Genomic DNA, 18,469 nt, shown 5'->3' with positions numbered 1-18,469 from the left:
TGGGCTATTTCATAGTTCTGTTTCTGGATATCCTCAACCAATATTTGGTATTGGCAGGCTTCAAATTTTGTCTTACTCTGTAAATTGTGAAATGTTAGCTTATCAACAACCTCTGAATGTTTTCTGTGGGTCCATGTCTTGCATGGCCCTCTGAGGGGAACGCAAAGAATCCTAATGAAGTTAGAGTCCTGAGGCTCTGGTTGCCATCAAGCAATCTAGTTTTAGAGATTACGGGACTAAATGCTCCAATCAAAGGACACACTGTAATGCTGCAGAGGTTCAGAGATGATCCTTATGTACTGGGGAGGTTATTGGAAGGCAAGGGAAACTTGACCAATGAGTAGGAAGCAAAGAGATCATGGGTGCTGAACATGATAGAATACGAAGGCAGGCAGTGTGGCTGCAGTGAGCAGTAAGCTAATAGTCAAAACATTATTAGTTGCCCTCATACTTGAACCAGAATGGGGTTAGTGGAGCTTTCAAGTGTACCTGTTTAAACTCATTTTACAGATGATAAAAATGAGGTCAACTTGTATAAATTACTTAGTCGTGTCAAAAATAAAATAAACAGGGGACTTACTGGTTTAATTAACTTGGATGTTTAATAGGTTGATCTTCAATGTGACTAGATTATGCAGAATTCAAGGAATATCTTTTCCCCTCTCTTTTCACTCCATGAGTTGTTGCTATGCTTTCCTTTGGTCAGTTTTATTCTTAGCATTCCATGTCTGTGGAGGCAGGGGTGGGCAGCAGCTCATTCATTTTTTTTTTTTTTGCTACCTTTCCAGGTTATGTTTCTACTACTCTTTCCCTTGATTTCTGTGTAAGTTCCCCCAAAGATATTCAAACTCCCACTGTTTGACCAGATAGCTTAATCTTGCTAGCCTTCCTGCTGGGAAAATCAGGACCATTTCATTGATGGCTAAACTGGAGGCATGTTACTAAGGAGAGGAAAGTCCCTAAAAGAAAGGCATACAGGGTGTATAAATAGGAGATGGTCACGTACCCTGTTGACACACATGACTGTAGTCATGAGTTTAAATGCAGTAGAGATGGTATTCATTTCAGGTGCTTTGTGTGCACAAATCCATGATTGTAACAGTTTGTATAACAGTATCTAAAATCATCTCAAAAAACATCTTTTGAGTACATTGAGATTTCTTGTCAGATAATACAAACATAAATCAATACACATCTATCCCTTGGGAAGTTAACAAACTTGTTGGAAGTAGCAAGGGCAGGAAAGTTGGAGGTGTAAGCAATTTTGATGAAAATCTGCATCGAGTTGAGATGAGAATACAGGAATATTACAAAAGGTGGTACATACAGGTGGTAGTTAATTTTTTTATTCTGAGTGGTAAGTGGAGCCAGGCGTGGGATGCAGTTGCTTGCAGAAGGCCTCATTTGGGCCAAAGCAGAGAAATGGGAAACCTTGGAGGCACTAGATTTGCTTAGTTGGATCAGATTATATGAGAGTAGTCTGAGAGTGGAAGAGTTATCAGAAAGTTGGAGAAGATGAAGATGAGCTTGGTGGCAAGTGGAGTACTTACTATACAGGACCCGAATGTCCACCGAGGAGTTGGGCTTCCTTTGTAGGCAGCAAAGCCACCGATTAAATAAACAAAGTAATTAATATCCAACGTATGGCATAGCCTGAAGAGTGTGAGCAGTATTTCATTTTCTTTCTTTTTGTTTTTGCTTTACTTTTGTTTTAGTTTGTTGCCCTGGCACCAGTGGGTAGGTTGATTTAGAGTAGGGGATTTTGAAGGAAGAGTTTTGGTTAGGGGCTATAGAACTGTCCTCTTGTGATGTCAAATATTTTACATTAGGACTTGAGGCAGTAAAAATGTAAATTGAATGATGAACTTTGTTGAGGCAGAATAATTGAATAGTGTGAGAAATACTTTGGTCTTATGTGATGATGAGGAGATAGTACCCATCACTGGCGAGAACTAGAGAATCAGGAGGCGAGATTCCATTGGGAGAGATGACTAACATGATTTTTCTGTTGGTAATCTAATATTCAAGTATATGGTATTTTCAATTATATGTAGATACTGTTTATAAGTTTTTACAATGCTATTCAAAGTTCCCGGATATGTTTTTCAGTTTTATATATTTACACAAGGAAAAATAATCACTACACTTCATTATTTTTTCACAGAGAGGCATATTTTGTATATTTACACTTTTTAAGCATTTGGCTGATAAAATTAAACATTCCTGAGAGTATAAGTGCTAGGCACTTTTTCTAATGATCTTAATCTTAAATATAGTATAGCATTTCCCCAAGTCTATTTCTTGGCATACTATAATAGGGAATGTTGTCAAATATTATGGTGGGGAGGTTTTTTATTAAAAAGAGCTTAGGAAACACTGAGTTAAGCATGTTTCTTGAGTTAAGTAGGAATTTTCAGAGACTTTAGTATGTGTTGTTAATGTATTGTTGAGTACGCAAGGGAAGAATGCAGCATGCTGCTTTTCCAAAACTTACTTGATCATTATTTTGGAGCATTGCTTGAGATTACTATCCCACAGAACACAGCTGGAAATGCTGCAGTATTAACCATTGCTAACAAGATGAGAGAGTACAAGTAAGCTACAAGTAGAACCTAAAAATTTACATGTTTATATGAAACTAACTTATCATACCAAATATAACTAAATCTCTTCTTTAATATATGAAGTTCAGTATTTTATTTTGAAAGCTATGTATTTTGTTCTCATTGAAAATGTTTTCTATGAGATCGCAGTGGTGAGAACATACTCTATAAAGTTCTGAAGAGCCCACGATCGCCATAGGTTGGTGACATTGGAAATGTGTGCATGATGTCCTCTCAGCCCTCTCCTTGAAATGAGCTAAGGATAACATTTAAATTCCAAATGATCTCCTCTTGTGTGCCACATGCCTCAAGGCTCCTTCTCCTGAACCCCTTGTCATTTTATGTGTATTCAGAGAATTCATTTCAGCTTAGCCTGCATTTCAATTAATGTGAAAAGCACTGTCAGAGTGCAAATTTATTTTAACACTAGCTTGACATGTATAATGTGCTTCATAAATGATTATTCCTTTAATGGATTGTGTTATTTTTTAATGATTCTGTTCTACAAAGAGGCATCTCAATTATAGATGTGAATTCTGTATGTTATTCTCTCAGAGTTCTCTCTTCCTTAGTTTACACAGGTAGCATTACCTGAAGAAGATAACCAACAATGACATCTTTTGCAGCCTAGTTCTTTCTTTGTAATACTTGACATTTGTCCTGGGGTAGTCATGAGTGAAGTTGGAACCAACCACCTTACCTTTTGCCAGCATCTGCCTTTTCTTTATGTGTTTTCTTCAAGTGCTAAATATATGTATATATTTTAGTAGCCAAGGTTCCTTAGGTAGAAAAGGCAATTCTGTGGAGAGAAAACATGGAATAGTGGGAAGACCATTGGCTTTCGAATCAGAGTATCACTTAGGTATTTTTTGACTGCAGTAAGACATTATTATTATTATTATTATTATTATTATTATTATTATGTGAGAGTTGGAAAGGCAAAGAGACAGACTCCCACATGTACCCCAAACTGAGTTCACTTGGCAAATCCCTAGGGGACAATGTTCTGCCCATCTGGGGCTATTGTTCTATTGCTTGGCAACTGAGCTATTTTAGCACCTGAGGTGAGGCCAGGGAGCCATCCTCAGCACCTGGGGTCAACTTTGTTCAAACCAATCAAGCCATGGCTACAGGAGGGGAAGAGAGCGAGAGAGAGAGAGAGAGAGAGAGAGAGAGAGAGAGAGAGAGAGAGAAGGGGAAGAGGAGGGTGGAGAAGCAGATGGTCACTTCTCCTGTATGCCCTGACTGGGAATCAAATCCTGGATTTCCACATGCTGGGTCAATGCTCTACCATTGAACCAACTGGCCAAAGCCTGCAGTAAGATTCTTAACCTCTCAGCCTCTGTTACATCTGCAAAACTGGGAATTATGCTTACATTTTATGGTGGCTGTAAGGAATATTGACAATAGTTGTAAAAGCTCATTCATTTTAAGATACTGATAAATGTTAACTTATAATAATATATATTTAGCCCGGAATGGTTAGCTCAGTTGGTTAGAGTGTCATCCTGATATGCCAAGGTTGTGGGTTCACATACAAGAGTCAACCAATGAATGATACATAGATGGGTGGAACAATGGATCAATGTTTCTCTCTCTCTCTCTACTCCCTTCCTCCCTCTCCTCTTCTCCCTTCTTTTCTCCCTCTCTCTCCCTCTTTCTTCTCTCCTTCTCTCTCACTCCCTCTCCCTCTCTCTCTTTCTCCCTTTCTCTCTGTAAAATAAAAAACTTTTTAAAGTAACATTTATTTTTATTCTTTTCCCTCTACTGAATAAGTTATTTTCAATTTTATTCGTATGTGAAATGCTATATTTTTAAAGACCTATTCTAACTGAATACCAGCCAAACTTTTGTCCTTGTATTAATATTTAGGAATTCTTGTCTCCTAAAACAAAAGGTCAATTTAGTAATATGGCTGTATGAATAACTATAATAGATCTAGTGATAGCTTGGTAGTATCTATAAAATGGATAATAGACCTATGTTAAAATGTCTTTATATTCAGGAAGAATATCTTTTTATATTGTTCAGAGACACATTATTTACAATTGGAGTCTGAAATTGTTTTGTTAAATGTAAAACAAATTGTACAACATATGTCACTAAGTAATTATTTCTTCAAAATATCAATTCATAAAGAGTACTAGTTCTACATTTATAACTTTACCTTAGAGACATATAGAATATTGAAAATCATGTCGATATTCTTAACATAAAAGTGGGCAAATATTTTCCTTTTACATAGGACCCATCTCTTGAGTTAATTGGTTGTTTCTATTTTTATATTTTTAAAACTCTAATGTTTATTTTTCATGTCAGTGCTTATTAAAAACTTTATTGGTGATCTTTTTAGAGAGACTGTGAAGTTGGTAACACTGTTCTTGTGTTCAAAATTAAATTTAAGGGTAGCTGGAGGTCATTTTTGGGCTAACATTTTATGCGCTAGGATTAGTCATGTAATGTATATAAACGAATGTAGCCTTTATGTTTCTATCTTCAGTCATTTTAGGGAGTTACAGACTAGCAGTAGTGTCTGTCAAGAGAAAGAAGGGAGTATGGCCTTCTGTGGTAGTTTTTAATCATCAGGATGACTAGGTTATTGATGACGAGGTTATCAACTGTTGCACACTGTGCCTATTTTATTTAAGAGTCATCACATTCATTGGTAGAAATAGTTTAATTTTTCCATTAGTAATGACATGCCCATTAAATCTGTAAATGAATAGATAAATCCAAGAGTGCATCAATCCTTTTATAACAGTAAAATTATTTTTGTGAAGTGTAGCCTTGAGTTAAATGCACAAATCATAAGTAATTTAATTTTACATAGTGAATGCATCTGTATAAAGAACTAAATAAAACATTACCTGCACCCCAGGGCCCACATAATTTTCTCTAAAATATAATTAAGATATTCTCTCTAAGCTATCAACACTGAAAATACTTGAAAGGAGCTATTACTAATTTTTCTGAAAGGAGAGTGAACATATAATTGTATCTTTTAATTTATATTAGTAGCACTTAGCATAACAGTCTAATAATGTTTGTTATAAGTTTCTTCAACTTTTTGAATTTTTAAACTTCTGTATTTCAAGATTAATTTTTTAATGTTCCCATATTTGAAAAGTGACATTTAAGAATGTTTTCAGGAAATAGCTTTCATCTAAAAATTTTATTGAGATACTTAATAACATAAAGTAGTTTAAGATTTGTATTACTTAAATACTGTCTTGAAAAGCATTATTATTTTATATATAAAGAAAAGAAAGACCACAATTATGATAATTTTCTTTGTCATATCTATAAATATTCTTCCAGTTGCATTCCCCAGGTATTCTTTCTGGTTTTTAAAATTATTAAAATAGATAGATCATTCGTTCTCTTTACTAAGTGTGCACTTAGTAAAATTTTATGTGCTCGTCATCAATTTGGTGTGATTAAGCAATGGTTTTTCTTTATTGCACACAGCACTGGTCTCTGCAAAGCATCTCAGGATTCTTTGATGTCTAGACAGTTTAAATTATGCCTGTTCCCCTGCCTCCAAATTCCACCCCTGTTCTGCTTCAGGGGTTGTGGGAAATAAAAACAAACCAGAAGGGTTCCATAACACAACAGTCTATGGAGAAAAACAAACAAATAGAATAAGCTGTACATCTACCCTGGCAGGTGTATAGGAAAGGGCCCAATAATAGGGAATAGCAGAAAGAAAAGAATTAGGGACAAATGTTGTCCTCCTTATTTATTTCTAATTAGATTCTTAAAATGGAAATACATGTGCATTGTGGACAAAATGAAAATATAGTAGAAGTATTAGGGACGAAAGTGGAAGCCACCTTTCGCCCCCTTCCCTCACTGCTTCCCTTTCTATGGGCAGCCAGATCAGAGTTTGATGTGTTTCTCGTAAGTTGTTCTATTATTAAAATGGTAAGATGAAGAATTGCATGTTAAGTTGGAAAACTAACTTGTTCTTTTTTCTTTGTTTGTTTTCTTTTCATAAATCGGGATGATTCTACCAATTCATCTTTTTAGAAAGTAAGTAACATTTGAAATTTCAGAGATTTTTTTGTTAATTATTGATGTTTTATTTCATATATACATATACACATATGTAGTCTATTATAGAATTTTTAACTTTTAAATTCTAAGGTGATTAACCCTTACATTAACTGTAAATTAAAAAATTAATTAAAAATAGGAAATGTTACATAGAAAGTGTTCATACTATCAAAGATTATAGACTTTTAACATATACATATATTTGCCTTATCATCTTTTGTACCCACAGTAAATCATTATGATATATATGAATATATATGTCTAATAAATAAATATCTTTTTCCCTAAAGTAGGCCAAGGCATACTTGTTAGTTCTATTTTTTCTGAATATAAAAATAATAAAACAAATAAATAATACTTTTATTTATTCCTGCTATTTAAGACATTCATTTCTTCAGGAAAAGCAAACCAAATCTTCTAAACTTTATGAAATTGTTCAGAATAAGTGAATGATCTGAAAGTTTTTAAAAAATATAACCTTTTGTGTAGCCATGGAAAACAGTTACCCTGACATAAGCACTTAACTCTTTTGATGCTAATGTATTATTGTTTTTTAAAATAAAACAGTTTATATTATTAGGTTTTTAGTTACAAGTGACACGCTTAAGACTAAGTAACTAAATTAATCAGCTAGTGATTTAAGTTGTAAAATTTGCATTTGATTGCAAAGTATTTTCTAATTCTCCTAAAAGGCAAATGTTTTATAGCTTTGAACTAAAATAAATTTCATATGTCTGTTTTGAGAAAGATTTGGGAAAAATCACAGTAGTCATTGAGACTTTGGGGGATGTATTGCGTATGATTGTGAATTATGTGTTTTTAAATATTTCTATGGTGAATCGAGTTAATTGAGTTAATAAACAGTATAATTAAATAATATATACATGCTCGACAGAGTTTATTTATTATCTGAAACTGGGTGTTTATCACTTATGTTTGAAATAAGCATAGCCTTAAACTGCTATTTAAAAGTCAATTTATCTTCACTTATCTTTCCTTTACTGTACTTTAGAAAAAATTTAAATGTTAGCAGTGGTAAGTTATATCTATTTAGCATTTTTTAGCTCTCTTTAATGCTATATTATTCTTTACTATTCTTGGAATTGTGTGTGCTAGGACCTCAGGGGTAAAGATCAGGAAGAATGTGTGTGAGGGTTGCTGTTAGGTGGACAATTTTATTACGTTATATTTTTTAAAGTCTATATTCTATCATTTTTATGTATTGGATTCTATTTTACTTGTAGTGTTAACATCGTCTTGCCAAGTCCCTACAGAAAATCTGTGTTTCTGACAGTTCCACTAAATTAAAACTCCACAAATCTGGCATAATGATTTCCAGCTTCAAATTGTCTGTGCTTTTGCCTGAAGAGAATAATGTTGAAAAATATATTTTTTGAAGTATTCAGTATAACATGTATAGCATCATTTATCTGGAATTTATTCATGGACAGATATTTCTGGGGAAATGAATATGTTATACTTTATAAAATATGCCTGGCCTACTTTAAATATGAGCAAAAAATCTTGTGTAAGGAAAAATAATGAAATGAGGCTGTAGCTTGTAGAAGTTTCATGAGGAAAGATGTTATATAAACATACAGCATTATATCCATGTGTACTGTAGTGGTATAACTGCATTGTTCTATGACCAAATTTACATTAAGGCTCTTGTTTCCTGTCAAACCCAATGGAATCTTATTGACCTGTTGGTGCAGAGACTTGCTTTCTAAAATAATAAAGAGTGCTCCCATTGTTATAATGCTATAAACCTTTATGACCGTGATGTGTATATATGCTGACTTTCTATTAAGTATGTTGTGGCAGCTCAGCAAATTTGGCTTGTTTATTTTCTCAGTGAGTTTTCATACTAAGTAAGAGATTTGATAATGTTGGTTTTTAGAAAACTTTCAGTAACACAAAATTATGTTTCTATCACAGAAATTCAAAATTCAAAACCTTATTATTTTAAAGGTCCTCATGTCCCACAATATTTTGGATTAAATACCCAGAACCACTAATGAGTGATAGAGTACAATAGGACTTCTAATCAATATTGGCTCAACCAAATAGTAATCTGTTGGCATATTAGGAAGTAAAATGTATATGGAAACATAAATTAATGAAAGTAATAATTCTGGTTCTAAATCCTAGTTTGCAAAGCTATCAGTTTGCAAACAAAACACAAAAGAAAGCTTATAAAGTCTAACCCAGGAAATACATATGTGTCATATATTACATAAACATCTTTCTATGTGTATAATTTCAATAATGTTTGTGCATATGGGCTTTGATATTTTTAATCACTAGTTTAATGCTGTTAGATTTCTTTTTAAAACACTGTTGATTTCATAATTCAGTCACTTGCATCTTTCCTACAGAACATAATTATTAGCTGGGCAGAATTCCCAAACACACATTTCTTTATTTGACAAGTCTAACTGAGAAAGGGATGTTATTGTTGAAGCTGTATCGGAGATATAAACACAGATATAAATTTTTATTTGGCCTTGTGAGAAATGCAATCCCATGAGTAATTTAAATGCTTATAATTTCAAATCAGTTCTTCCCTGGTTTCTTATTATTCTTTTGTTGCTTTTCAACCTATAGGATGGAGCTGTCCTTGAACTTGGTTTATTTGATCATTCAAGTGCAACCATCAAGTTGTCTGTAATATTTAAATACTGTGGTTTTCCTGGTATTATTTGCAAAATAACACCACATAAACGTTTGGGTTTTGGTTTCTTTGAAATATAGTGTTGGTTGCTTTATGAATAAAAGCATAATTTCAATTCAGGAGACTTTTTGCCTGAAGCCTATAAGACAGATGCATCTGATTAACTTTGGCGAAACTGGACTGGCCTGTTATTGTAATGTAGATGTTTTCAGGGTTGAGAGGATATTTTTAAAAGGCATGCAAGAGGGTTGTTTTTTTTTTTTTAAGAGACAGAACAGTTTTGCCACAGAAACTGCATCTCAGACTGCTTCATTTTTTATATACTTTTATTTTCTAGTGGAACTTCTCCATTAGCTTGTCTGAATGCAATGCTTCACACTAACACTCGAATAGGGGATGGGACATTCTTCAAAATCCCTGGAAAGTCAGGCCTCTATGCTCTCAAAGTAAGTTGGATTGTTCTGCATATTATGTCTGTTATTACCATGTATCATGCATTTTTCCCCCAACATATGCAGGTAAACAAAACTCGTTTTGTGGAAAGGGTAGAATGACCCCTGTGCCTCTTAAATGTTTGCAGATGTCTTAAAAATGATTTCATATTAAGAATAAACAATGACATTTTTCTTTAAGGAAAGAAAGCATATCTGTGGTTTCACTCTAACATATGGTAATGGAAAATAGTTGTGGCTTCCTTAAAATTCTTGATTCTTAAAAAATTTACATGGACGAGTGCCACGGGTCATCAGCCAAGAGCTTAAGATGATCACAGTTGCCGCAAAATATCGGACTTTAGACCATTGGTTGATACATGGCTTCACACCTGATGCTTTTCTGTATTTCATAAAAATAAGAACTTTCACCATTTTCCTTGAAAACGTGTTGATATAAATCAGTTTGATTTTTAAAACAGTGATCTCTCAGGGAAGTTTTACTAACAATGCATTATTTGTTATATGAGAAGAATAGAGAAATAAAACTAAAAGCTTCATATAACTGAACCTTACTTATTTTAGTGCAATTTCCCTTTTCAACTATAATGGGAAATGTCATCTAGGATTCAAAATTCCAGAGGACAAAAGTGAATGGTCTATGAATGTTTATGTGCCTTGGAATGAGTAAAATCAGTATATTTATATCTTATAAATTAAAAAGGAGCCACTGCTTTAATAAATGATGAAATATATTTAAAATTGATTATTTTTCTTTGAGAAGATTTTGCTTTTCACGCTAAAAGTTATACCTGGCAAAGAAGCAAAGTTTTTTTTCTCAGCTACTAAGCATCAAGCTCTTGTCACTGTGTGTGTTTCAGAAAATAACAGATTAACTGAAAGGATTTGTATTATTTTAGTGGCTTTTTGTAGCTACCCGGGTGTTTAATTTACTGATTAAAATTCTCAATTGTTAAGCCATTTCCTAACATAGGAGGAATGTTGAATTGAAAAAAAAAAAAAAAGAAAGAAAAAGAAAAACATGTAACATATGGCAAAAGAAAACTTAGTTTTTGTATAGCTTTTAAAAGGTTATCCAAAAAACCAGCTGTGGCAATGTGCTTTTCCCAGTTTTTTTTTTTTTAATGTGTGATTTTTTATTAAAAAGTAAAGTATTAAAATTTCAAATTACAAGTAAATGCGATAAGACTTTAGGATTCTGAAAGTGTTTTTGTTGCTGATACATCTCCACAAATCATTTAAAAAATAATATAGAAAGAGGAGTCATCATGCCCAGCTGATGGAACACTGGATTTAGGCTGTGAGTCTGAATTGGATGGCACAGAAATGGCGGAGGCCAATGCCCGTGGGGAAGGAAATGGAGGTAAGTGAGGTGGATTTCACGCTATAAACCCTATTTTCTACAAGTAATCTAGAATTTCAATAATTTACTAATTGAATTCCCTACTACTGTTGTAAATAAATTTTTCTTCTAATTTTTTTTATCACCTGCTTAGATTTATCATCACACAATCTTGATTCAAAAGGTTAGTACTTAAGAAAAGTATACAGTTTTTGCATTTTGTTTTATTTTGTTTATAACTGTATGGCTTCCCTGGATAGTCTTGAGTGTTATCAGTAAATTTCCCTTGCAAGGTGAGAGAGTTCCCAGGGGTTATCTAGTGGTTTTGTTCTTATGTGAGGTTTGAGAATGCTAGTGTTTCATGTCTGATTGTGCTGATGTTTCCTCTGATCACAATGGTGTTATAATAGCATCGTTTCTAGGTTAGTCCATAGTAAATTAAGCTTAGTGTTAACATTCCTCACGGTGAAACGAGGGCCAAATAAATTCTCGTGAAACACTTTCTGAAAAGTAAGCAACCATTCCAGAATTCCAAGGAGGTATTTTCCACCGTTGAATTCTACCCATGTTAATTCATTTTTATCTTTCTCCAGACATTGGCATTATGATTCTGTTGGTGTATGTAATTTCTGTATTTCAGTGTGGGGAAAGTTTTGTTTCACAAAAGCCGCTGTGCTTCTTATCCCTCACTCTACCCACAGGTCCCACGAGTGGACCCAGACCATGATTTGGGAGGAAGATTGTGTCATTTAAGTCTCTGTCAGTGGCCTCAGAGAAATCAGTAAATTACCTTTAAACAAACAAACCTGAAAGAATCCTTGCAGAAACATCATATTTCACTAATAGCCTAAACCCATTCATTTTATTAATGGCCATAGGAGATTTTCTGTATTCAGACTGAACACTCTTGCCCTTTAAGCTGCTGTGCTTTCTGATAGTCCCCTTGAGACGGATTCTGCTTCAGCACCTATCTGATCAGCAGCGGAGACTGTGAATTAATGTAGGCAACACAGATAGGTGTGTTTGTAAAACAGCTGAAGTAGGCCTTGTAGACCTTTTCTTTTTTTAATCAACTTTCATTGAATTTGATGTCCCTAATCCTCCTATACCTTTTGAAAACTTAACTCTCCACCATTGTTGTAATTCTACTGTGAGCTTTGGCAGGTCCTTGTGGTTAGAGAGAGAACAAAGCAGAGATGCATGGCAATTTCTGGCTTTCTGAAAGGACTGATGAATGGGGCAAGGACTGTTTCTTCAGCAGAATAAAAATTAGTCTCCTTAGGCCATTCCTTTAGTTGTCCTGCCTGCTTGCCTGAGCACTTGTGTGCTGTTTCTGTCAACATATGTATTGAGCTTTTCACTGTGTGCCAAGTACTGTTCTCAACATTGCAGTTACAGTGGTGAAAATCAAGAATAAAAAGAGATCACTCTGGATCTTATGTTGGTAAAGAGACAGACAATAATAAATAAATAAATAAATAAATAAATAAATAAATAAATAAATATAAAATGGCCCTAACCAGTTGGCTCAGTGGTAGAGCATTGGCGTGGCATATTGATGTCCCAGGTTCGATTCTCGGTCAGGGCACACAGGAGAAGCACCCATCTGCTTCTCCACCCCTCCCCCTCTTGCATCTATCATCTATCTATCTATCTATCTATCTATCAATCATCTTTTCTCCCCTCCTGCAACCATGGCTTGATGGAGCAAATTGGCCCTTGGCGCTGAGGATGGCACCATGGCCTACACCTCAGGCACTAAAAAAAAAAAAAATGTTTCTGGTTGTAATGGAGCAAGGGTCCCAGATGGGCAGAGCACCGCCCCCTGGTGGGCTTGTCAGGTAGGTCCTGGTCAGAATGCGTGCAGGAGCCTGTCTCTGCCTCCCCTCCTCTCATTAAAAAAATAAGAAAATAAATAAAATATAAGATGTATAGCCTATTTACTGCTGGCAAATGATATGGGGCAAAATAAGCTTAATAAGAAAATAAGATTAGGAGAGAGTGATACATTTGAGAAAGGATCCAAGGGCAGTAAGCTTAATGGGAAAGAGTTTTAGGTAGAAGAAGCGGTAGTTACAAAGGTCTTGAGGCAGAAGAAAACCTGGAATGTTCCAGAAACATCAAGAGGCTAGTGAGGTTGGGGACCAGAGAGAACAAGGAGAGACTATGGAAAGATACAAAGAGAAGTTATAAGGCCAGATTATATAGTGCTTTGGTGTTGGTTTCTAGTTTGAGTGAGATGTTAAACTATTGTAGGGTTTTGAGCAAAAGAGACAATGATCTCACTTAGGATCATGAAGTACAATATATATAAAAACAATGTAGACATTGATCTATCTTTATCTGTATATATCTCTATCTATAGGTATATATAGGTGGAGATATATGTATACTGAGATATATATATATATATATGGACAAGGAGACTGATTAGAAAAGCTGTTGCCATCATCTAAAGAGGAGGTGACAGTGGTTTAAATAAGATAGGATGTGATAAGGGATTGGATTCTGGATATATATGAAGGTAGATACAAGAGCAGCTGCTGAAATGATTGTGGTTATGAAATAAAGATGAGTTAGAGATGACTTCCGAATAGGAGTGTGAGCAAATAGAAGAATAGCATCATCTTTAATGTGGATGGAAAGTTTGCGAGAGAACCAGTTTGGGGCAGGAGGCTGCTACGTTGAGCAGGAGCTTAGTTTAGAAATACTAAGTATTGGATTTATTTTCAACAATATGGTTGGTATATTTCATAGTTGAATGTATCTATTTTAAATTCACAGAGAAGCCTGACAAGGCAGTGGCACAGTGGATAGACAATTGGACTATGGTGCAGAGGGCCCAGGTTTGAAACCTCAGGGTCACCAGCTTGAGTGTTAGCTCAATCCTGCTTGAGCATGAGCTCACCAGCTTGAGCCAGGGGTCACTGGTTTCAGCATGGGGTCTCTGGTTTGAGCATGGGATCACAGACATGACCCCATGATCACTGGCTTGAGCCCAGAGTTGCTGACTTGAGCAAGGGGTCACTTGGTCTGCTCTAGCCTCCCAGTTGAGGCACATATGAGAAAGCAATCAATGAACAACTAAGGTACCGCAATGAAGAATTGATGCTTCTCATCTCTCTCCCTTCCTGTCTGTCTGTCCCCCCACCCCTCTCTCTGTCTCTGTCTCTGTCACACACACACACACACACACACAAAATTCACAGAGAAAACCTTGCTGGAGATATACATTTGACAGTAGTCATTTATAGATGCTATTTGAAGGCAAGACTCTGGCTGAGAGCACCAAGAATCTGAAGGTAAATAGGAAAGAGAAGAAGCCCAAAGACCAAACTCAGGGTCCTTGAATTTTAAGAAGTTGGGGGTATTTTAGGAACCAGTGAATGAGACTCAGGGTAAATGGGCAGGAGAATATGCTGTCTGTTCTGGAAACCAAGTGAAGTGTTTCTGGAGAGGAACTGACTCAAATGTTTTTGCATTATCAACTTATAATAACTTAGAAAATAACTATTGGATTTAGCTTTGTGAGCATATTGATGAACTTGAAAAGAACAATTTTTGTTGACTAGTGAGACCACAAGCATGAAGAGAATGAATTAAAGAGAATGGGAGAACAGAAATTAGTGACTCCAGGTGTAGATAATTCTGTCAGGGATGTTTGAGATCAAGTGAAGATCTGAAATGGGAAAAATGGCTAGCAGGGAGAGTGGTACCAAGAGAAAGTTTTGTTTAAAATATGAGATGAATATGAAAATAATTGTATACCAATGGAAAAACCAGTTGGGGAGGAGGATTTGATAATGAACAACAGGGTATCCTATTGCCAGATGCTTGATTAGATGAGAGGGAATGGGATCTTTTAAACAGATGAAAGATTACCCTTATTTACCGGTATGGAGGGACACTCTAAGAAAGCAGCAGGAAGAGTCCATGTGTTTTGCTAGAAATGAAGGGAGAGGAGCCCATGTGGGAGAGGGCCTATGGAAGGTGGCTTCTTATTCTTCATTTTTCTCAGTGAAATAGGAAACATGTTCATCAGCTCAGATTGAGGATAGGGGAGATAAATTTATAGATTTAAGAAGATATAAAATGTTTGTCTAGAGTCTGACATCATTAAGGAAACTCATAAGATTGCTAACCCTGAATTTAATGAGACCAGCCAGCATGGCTGTACATTTTTCTCCAGTTCCTGTTCATGTCCACTGTACAAGCACAGAGTAGGTACAGAGTTGAATTTGAGTAGAGTTGGGATTTTGCCAGATGTCAGTGATGAAAAGAGTGAGAGGTAGGAGAGTTGAAGGTGCATGAACTAGACTTGTTAAGGTCAGTCTCCATGGAATTGAAGCTGGTTATGGAGGTGGGTAGAGACACATTGTGTGAAGGGTGGTGTGAAGGAGCAGGGCTCCTTGGGGTGGAAGGACTGTTTGATTTGGTGTTCTAGAGAAAATAAGTTAGAAGGATAGGTGATGTAAGAGTGGAATGCATCCAGCTGAGTTTAGGGTAGTATTTTGGAATATGTGTCTAAAATGAGAAGAAAGGGAGAGGCTAGGTTTAAGGCTGTCTGAGTTGTTAGCAGTGTGGCCTGCTGGTTTCAGAGTGGTCTGGCCGATGGGCCCACCAGTGGCTGAAAGCCAGCAAGCCCTCTATTTTACCCACCTTAGTGTCATGGGATGGAACAAGGTCTCCTGGGAGGAAACATTGCCTTTTCTTATTGGCATGAAGATGTTATAAAGGGTGGTTCTGCCATAAAATATTACAGCATCATCTGTATGGATATTGAAAGAGATGGTCCTGATAGAACCATCATTGAAAGGGTATCACATTGAGGAGCTAAAATCTTTATGAAGTGAAGAAGAGTAATTCAGGAGTTAGTTGGTAGATAAGTACAGTGAGGAGGAATAATTGGTACTATAGTGTGAGAACATGAGATACAATGCTAGAGGCATCTGAGGAGCAGGGAGGGGGACTAGATGTCACCCATTTCATTCCCAGCCCCCTGGCACAAGATGTTTGGAAAAGAGAAGGGCTAATACCCGAGAGAGTAGAAGGGGAAGAGAGTCCACAGGAGAGCCAGGTTTTGTAGATCAACATGCAATGGGAGTGTTTAGAGAAAAGATGAAGATCATAGGAGATTTTGCTAATGGCTAATCCTGAATTTCAGAGAAAAGGGGGAGGGTTTTCGTGGCTGGGAAGAGGTGGGGGAGAGGGAGAGAACACTCAGACAATAATTAAACCAAAGCAGAGATAAGCAAACTCCCTTAATTGGAAATGTGACTAGGTACTTCACAAAATAACATATCCCACACATCTCCAGCTAATGTCACCGAAACTGGATTTTTCTGGCCCCTCTTTTGAAATTGCGTGCGTTAGGGAAGTGGGAAGTTGCTCTGGAGAATCATTGAAAAAATAGTAAATAGCTTATTTCCTTGTGTGTTCCTTGATTTGTCCGCTTTTGCATCTTATTGCAAACCACAATTGCTTCTTGTAGGACAAGTATATTTTCTATCCCTGTGAATATGATATACTTATATATATCTAGTTCATTAACCTAGCCTTAGGATTCATTTTCAAACCTAGACATTGAAAATATATATATTGAGTGCTTATATTGCCCAGCCTTTGTAAGGGCATTACATAAGTATTATTTAATCCTTACAACATTCCTGTGAGACAGTCACTCCTAGGCTCTGTTGTTTTACTTGATTTTAACCAGTGAGGAGACAAACTTAGGTTAAATGTCCCATCCAAGTGGCAAGCCCATGTAGATGTGACACCAGAAGTCTGCTGAAACCACAGGGCACACTACTGGCTGGGAGTCATTAATGCAGTTTGCGTTTGCGACATTTGTACAAATCTGTTTAGATTATAAATACAAAAATTGGACAAAGAGGAGCTTCTGGCTTATCCAAATGAAGAAGAGGGCTACCTCGTGATTTCTTACAAACTGGTAATAAATCCATGACTCTGAACTGGTGTAGGTGATTTCCCTGCTTACTCCATTTCTAATACAGATTTGAACCAGAAGTTAGAATGGATATAGTATCCACACTTCTTCCAGCTGTGCAAATATACTTTGAAAATGTTACCAGAGAGAGAAGGTGGGGCATGTGAGGGATGTGTGGACATGGGAGAAAGGGCAGGAAGAGAGGAGGAGGGGAAGAGGAGCGTGCCAACATCCATTTTTGTTTGTCTGTTTGTTTGTTTATCTTATTCCCCTCCTCCTGTTTCATTCCTCCGTTGGAATGAGCTATTGGAAGGTATTGAAGTAAATGCTAATAACTATCAATTTCTAAGATACTCCTGTGGCAATTCGAAGAATAAACCACTGCTATCATAGAGTTATTTCAAATTATCAAAGATTAATTGACATTTGCTGCACCATTAAAGGGGGGTAAGCAGAGAAGTATTTGGAAAGAAAGCACTTTATGAAAACTGATAACAAGAAATCGTAGCAGCTGAATTCCAGTCAGTAACATGAGAGTCCTTAGGTACAGTTAAGATAAAAATAGTAATACTTTCATTCTTTTTTTTTTATTTTTTTTTTGCAGTCAACTGGCTGGAGAAACAGATTTTTTTTAAAATGGAAGTTGCTTTGCCAAGATATTTTGTTTTATGGTTTTGTTTAAAATTTTTACAATGTGGAAAAAGTGGTATATTATTGATTATAGAATTTACAAGACACAAAACTATAGTTATGTGTTATGTTTCTTTGACTCCTAAGCAATTTCTCAAGTTAATAACGATTAGACTTATAGACTTGGGTAAGTAAACTCTTCAAATTTTACAAGCTTAGCTCTAGAGATCTAAGAGTGATTTAGGTGAATCACTTGATATATCTTTGTTGACAACCCATGACCATTTATGCCAATGTAAGTATAGATCTGTGTCACCCAAAGAAAATACTTTGAATTTTATGGGCTGTTTTAGTCAGAGATTTATGGGTATGTTTGTGTCTGAGTTGTTTTCTGAACATAATACATTGGTATATCATAAGTTGGCTCACACATATGAAGTTGACTTATAGCATGTTGCTGCCTGCAGAACCCCTACATATTTTATATAAAATGATACCATCAGTAGATGGTATTTCACCTTTTTTTACCTTCTACTTATAAATTATTATTAACAAGAAAATGAGCTTCTCTTTCTGTGGTCCTAAGTTAGTTCATGTTTAAAAGCAACCATTCCATTTAATTTTTTTATAATGAGGAAATTGGAGAATGCACAGTTTTCATCCACATAGATCAAAAAGGTTCTGGATGTTATTAACCCTAATGGCTTTCAGGGAGGAAGCAGTAATCTAGCAGGGGAATTAGTATTGTAAGTCTCTATTTAGGGG

At 35.7% G+C, this 18,469-nt stretch overlaps 1 protein-coding gene across 1 annotated transcript in view; it reads left to right on the top strand.

Annotated features, from left to right (window-relative positions):
- Positions 1-18,469, top strand: part of ASXL3 (ASXL transcriptional regulator 3) — a 191,991-nt gene that overhangs the window by 68,484 nt on the left and 105,038 nt on the right. The window contains exons 4-5 of the mRNA XM_066247319.1: positions 9,671-9,779; positions 11,040-11,148. Coding sequence (XP_066103416.1) covers positions 9,671-9,779; positions 11,040-11,148 — 218 coding nt within the window. The remainder of the gene's footprint in view (positions 1-9,670; positions 9,780-11,039; positions 11,149-18,469) is intronic.

Source organism: Saccopteryx bilineata, chromosome 11 (assembly GCF_036850765.1).
Source record: "Saccopteryx bilineata isolate mSacBil1 chromosome 11, mSacBil1_pri_phased_curated, whole genome shotgun sequence".
In the NCBI taxonomy this organism is placed as follows: domain Eukaryota; kingdom Metazoa; phylum Chordata; class Mammalia; order Chiroptera; family Emballonuridae; genus Saccopteryx; species Saccopteryx bilineata.
Note: the sequence above shows the minus strand (reverse complement) of the source record. Positions and strands in the feature narration are given on the sequence as shown.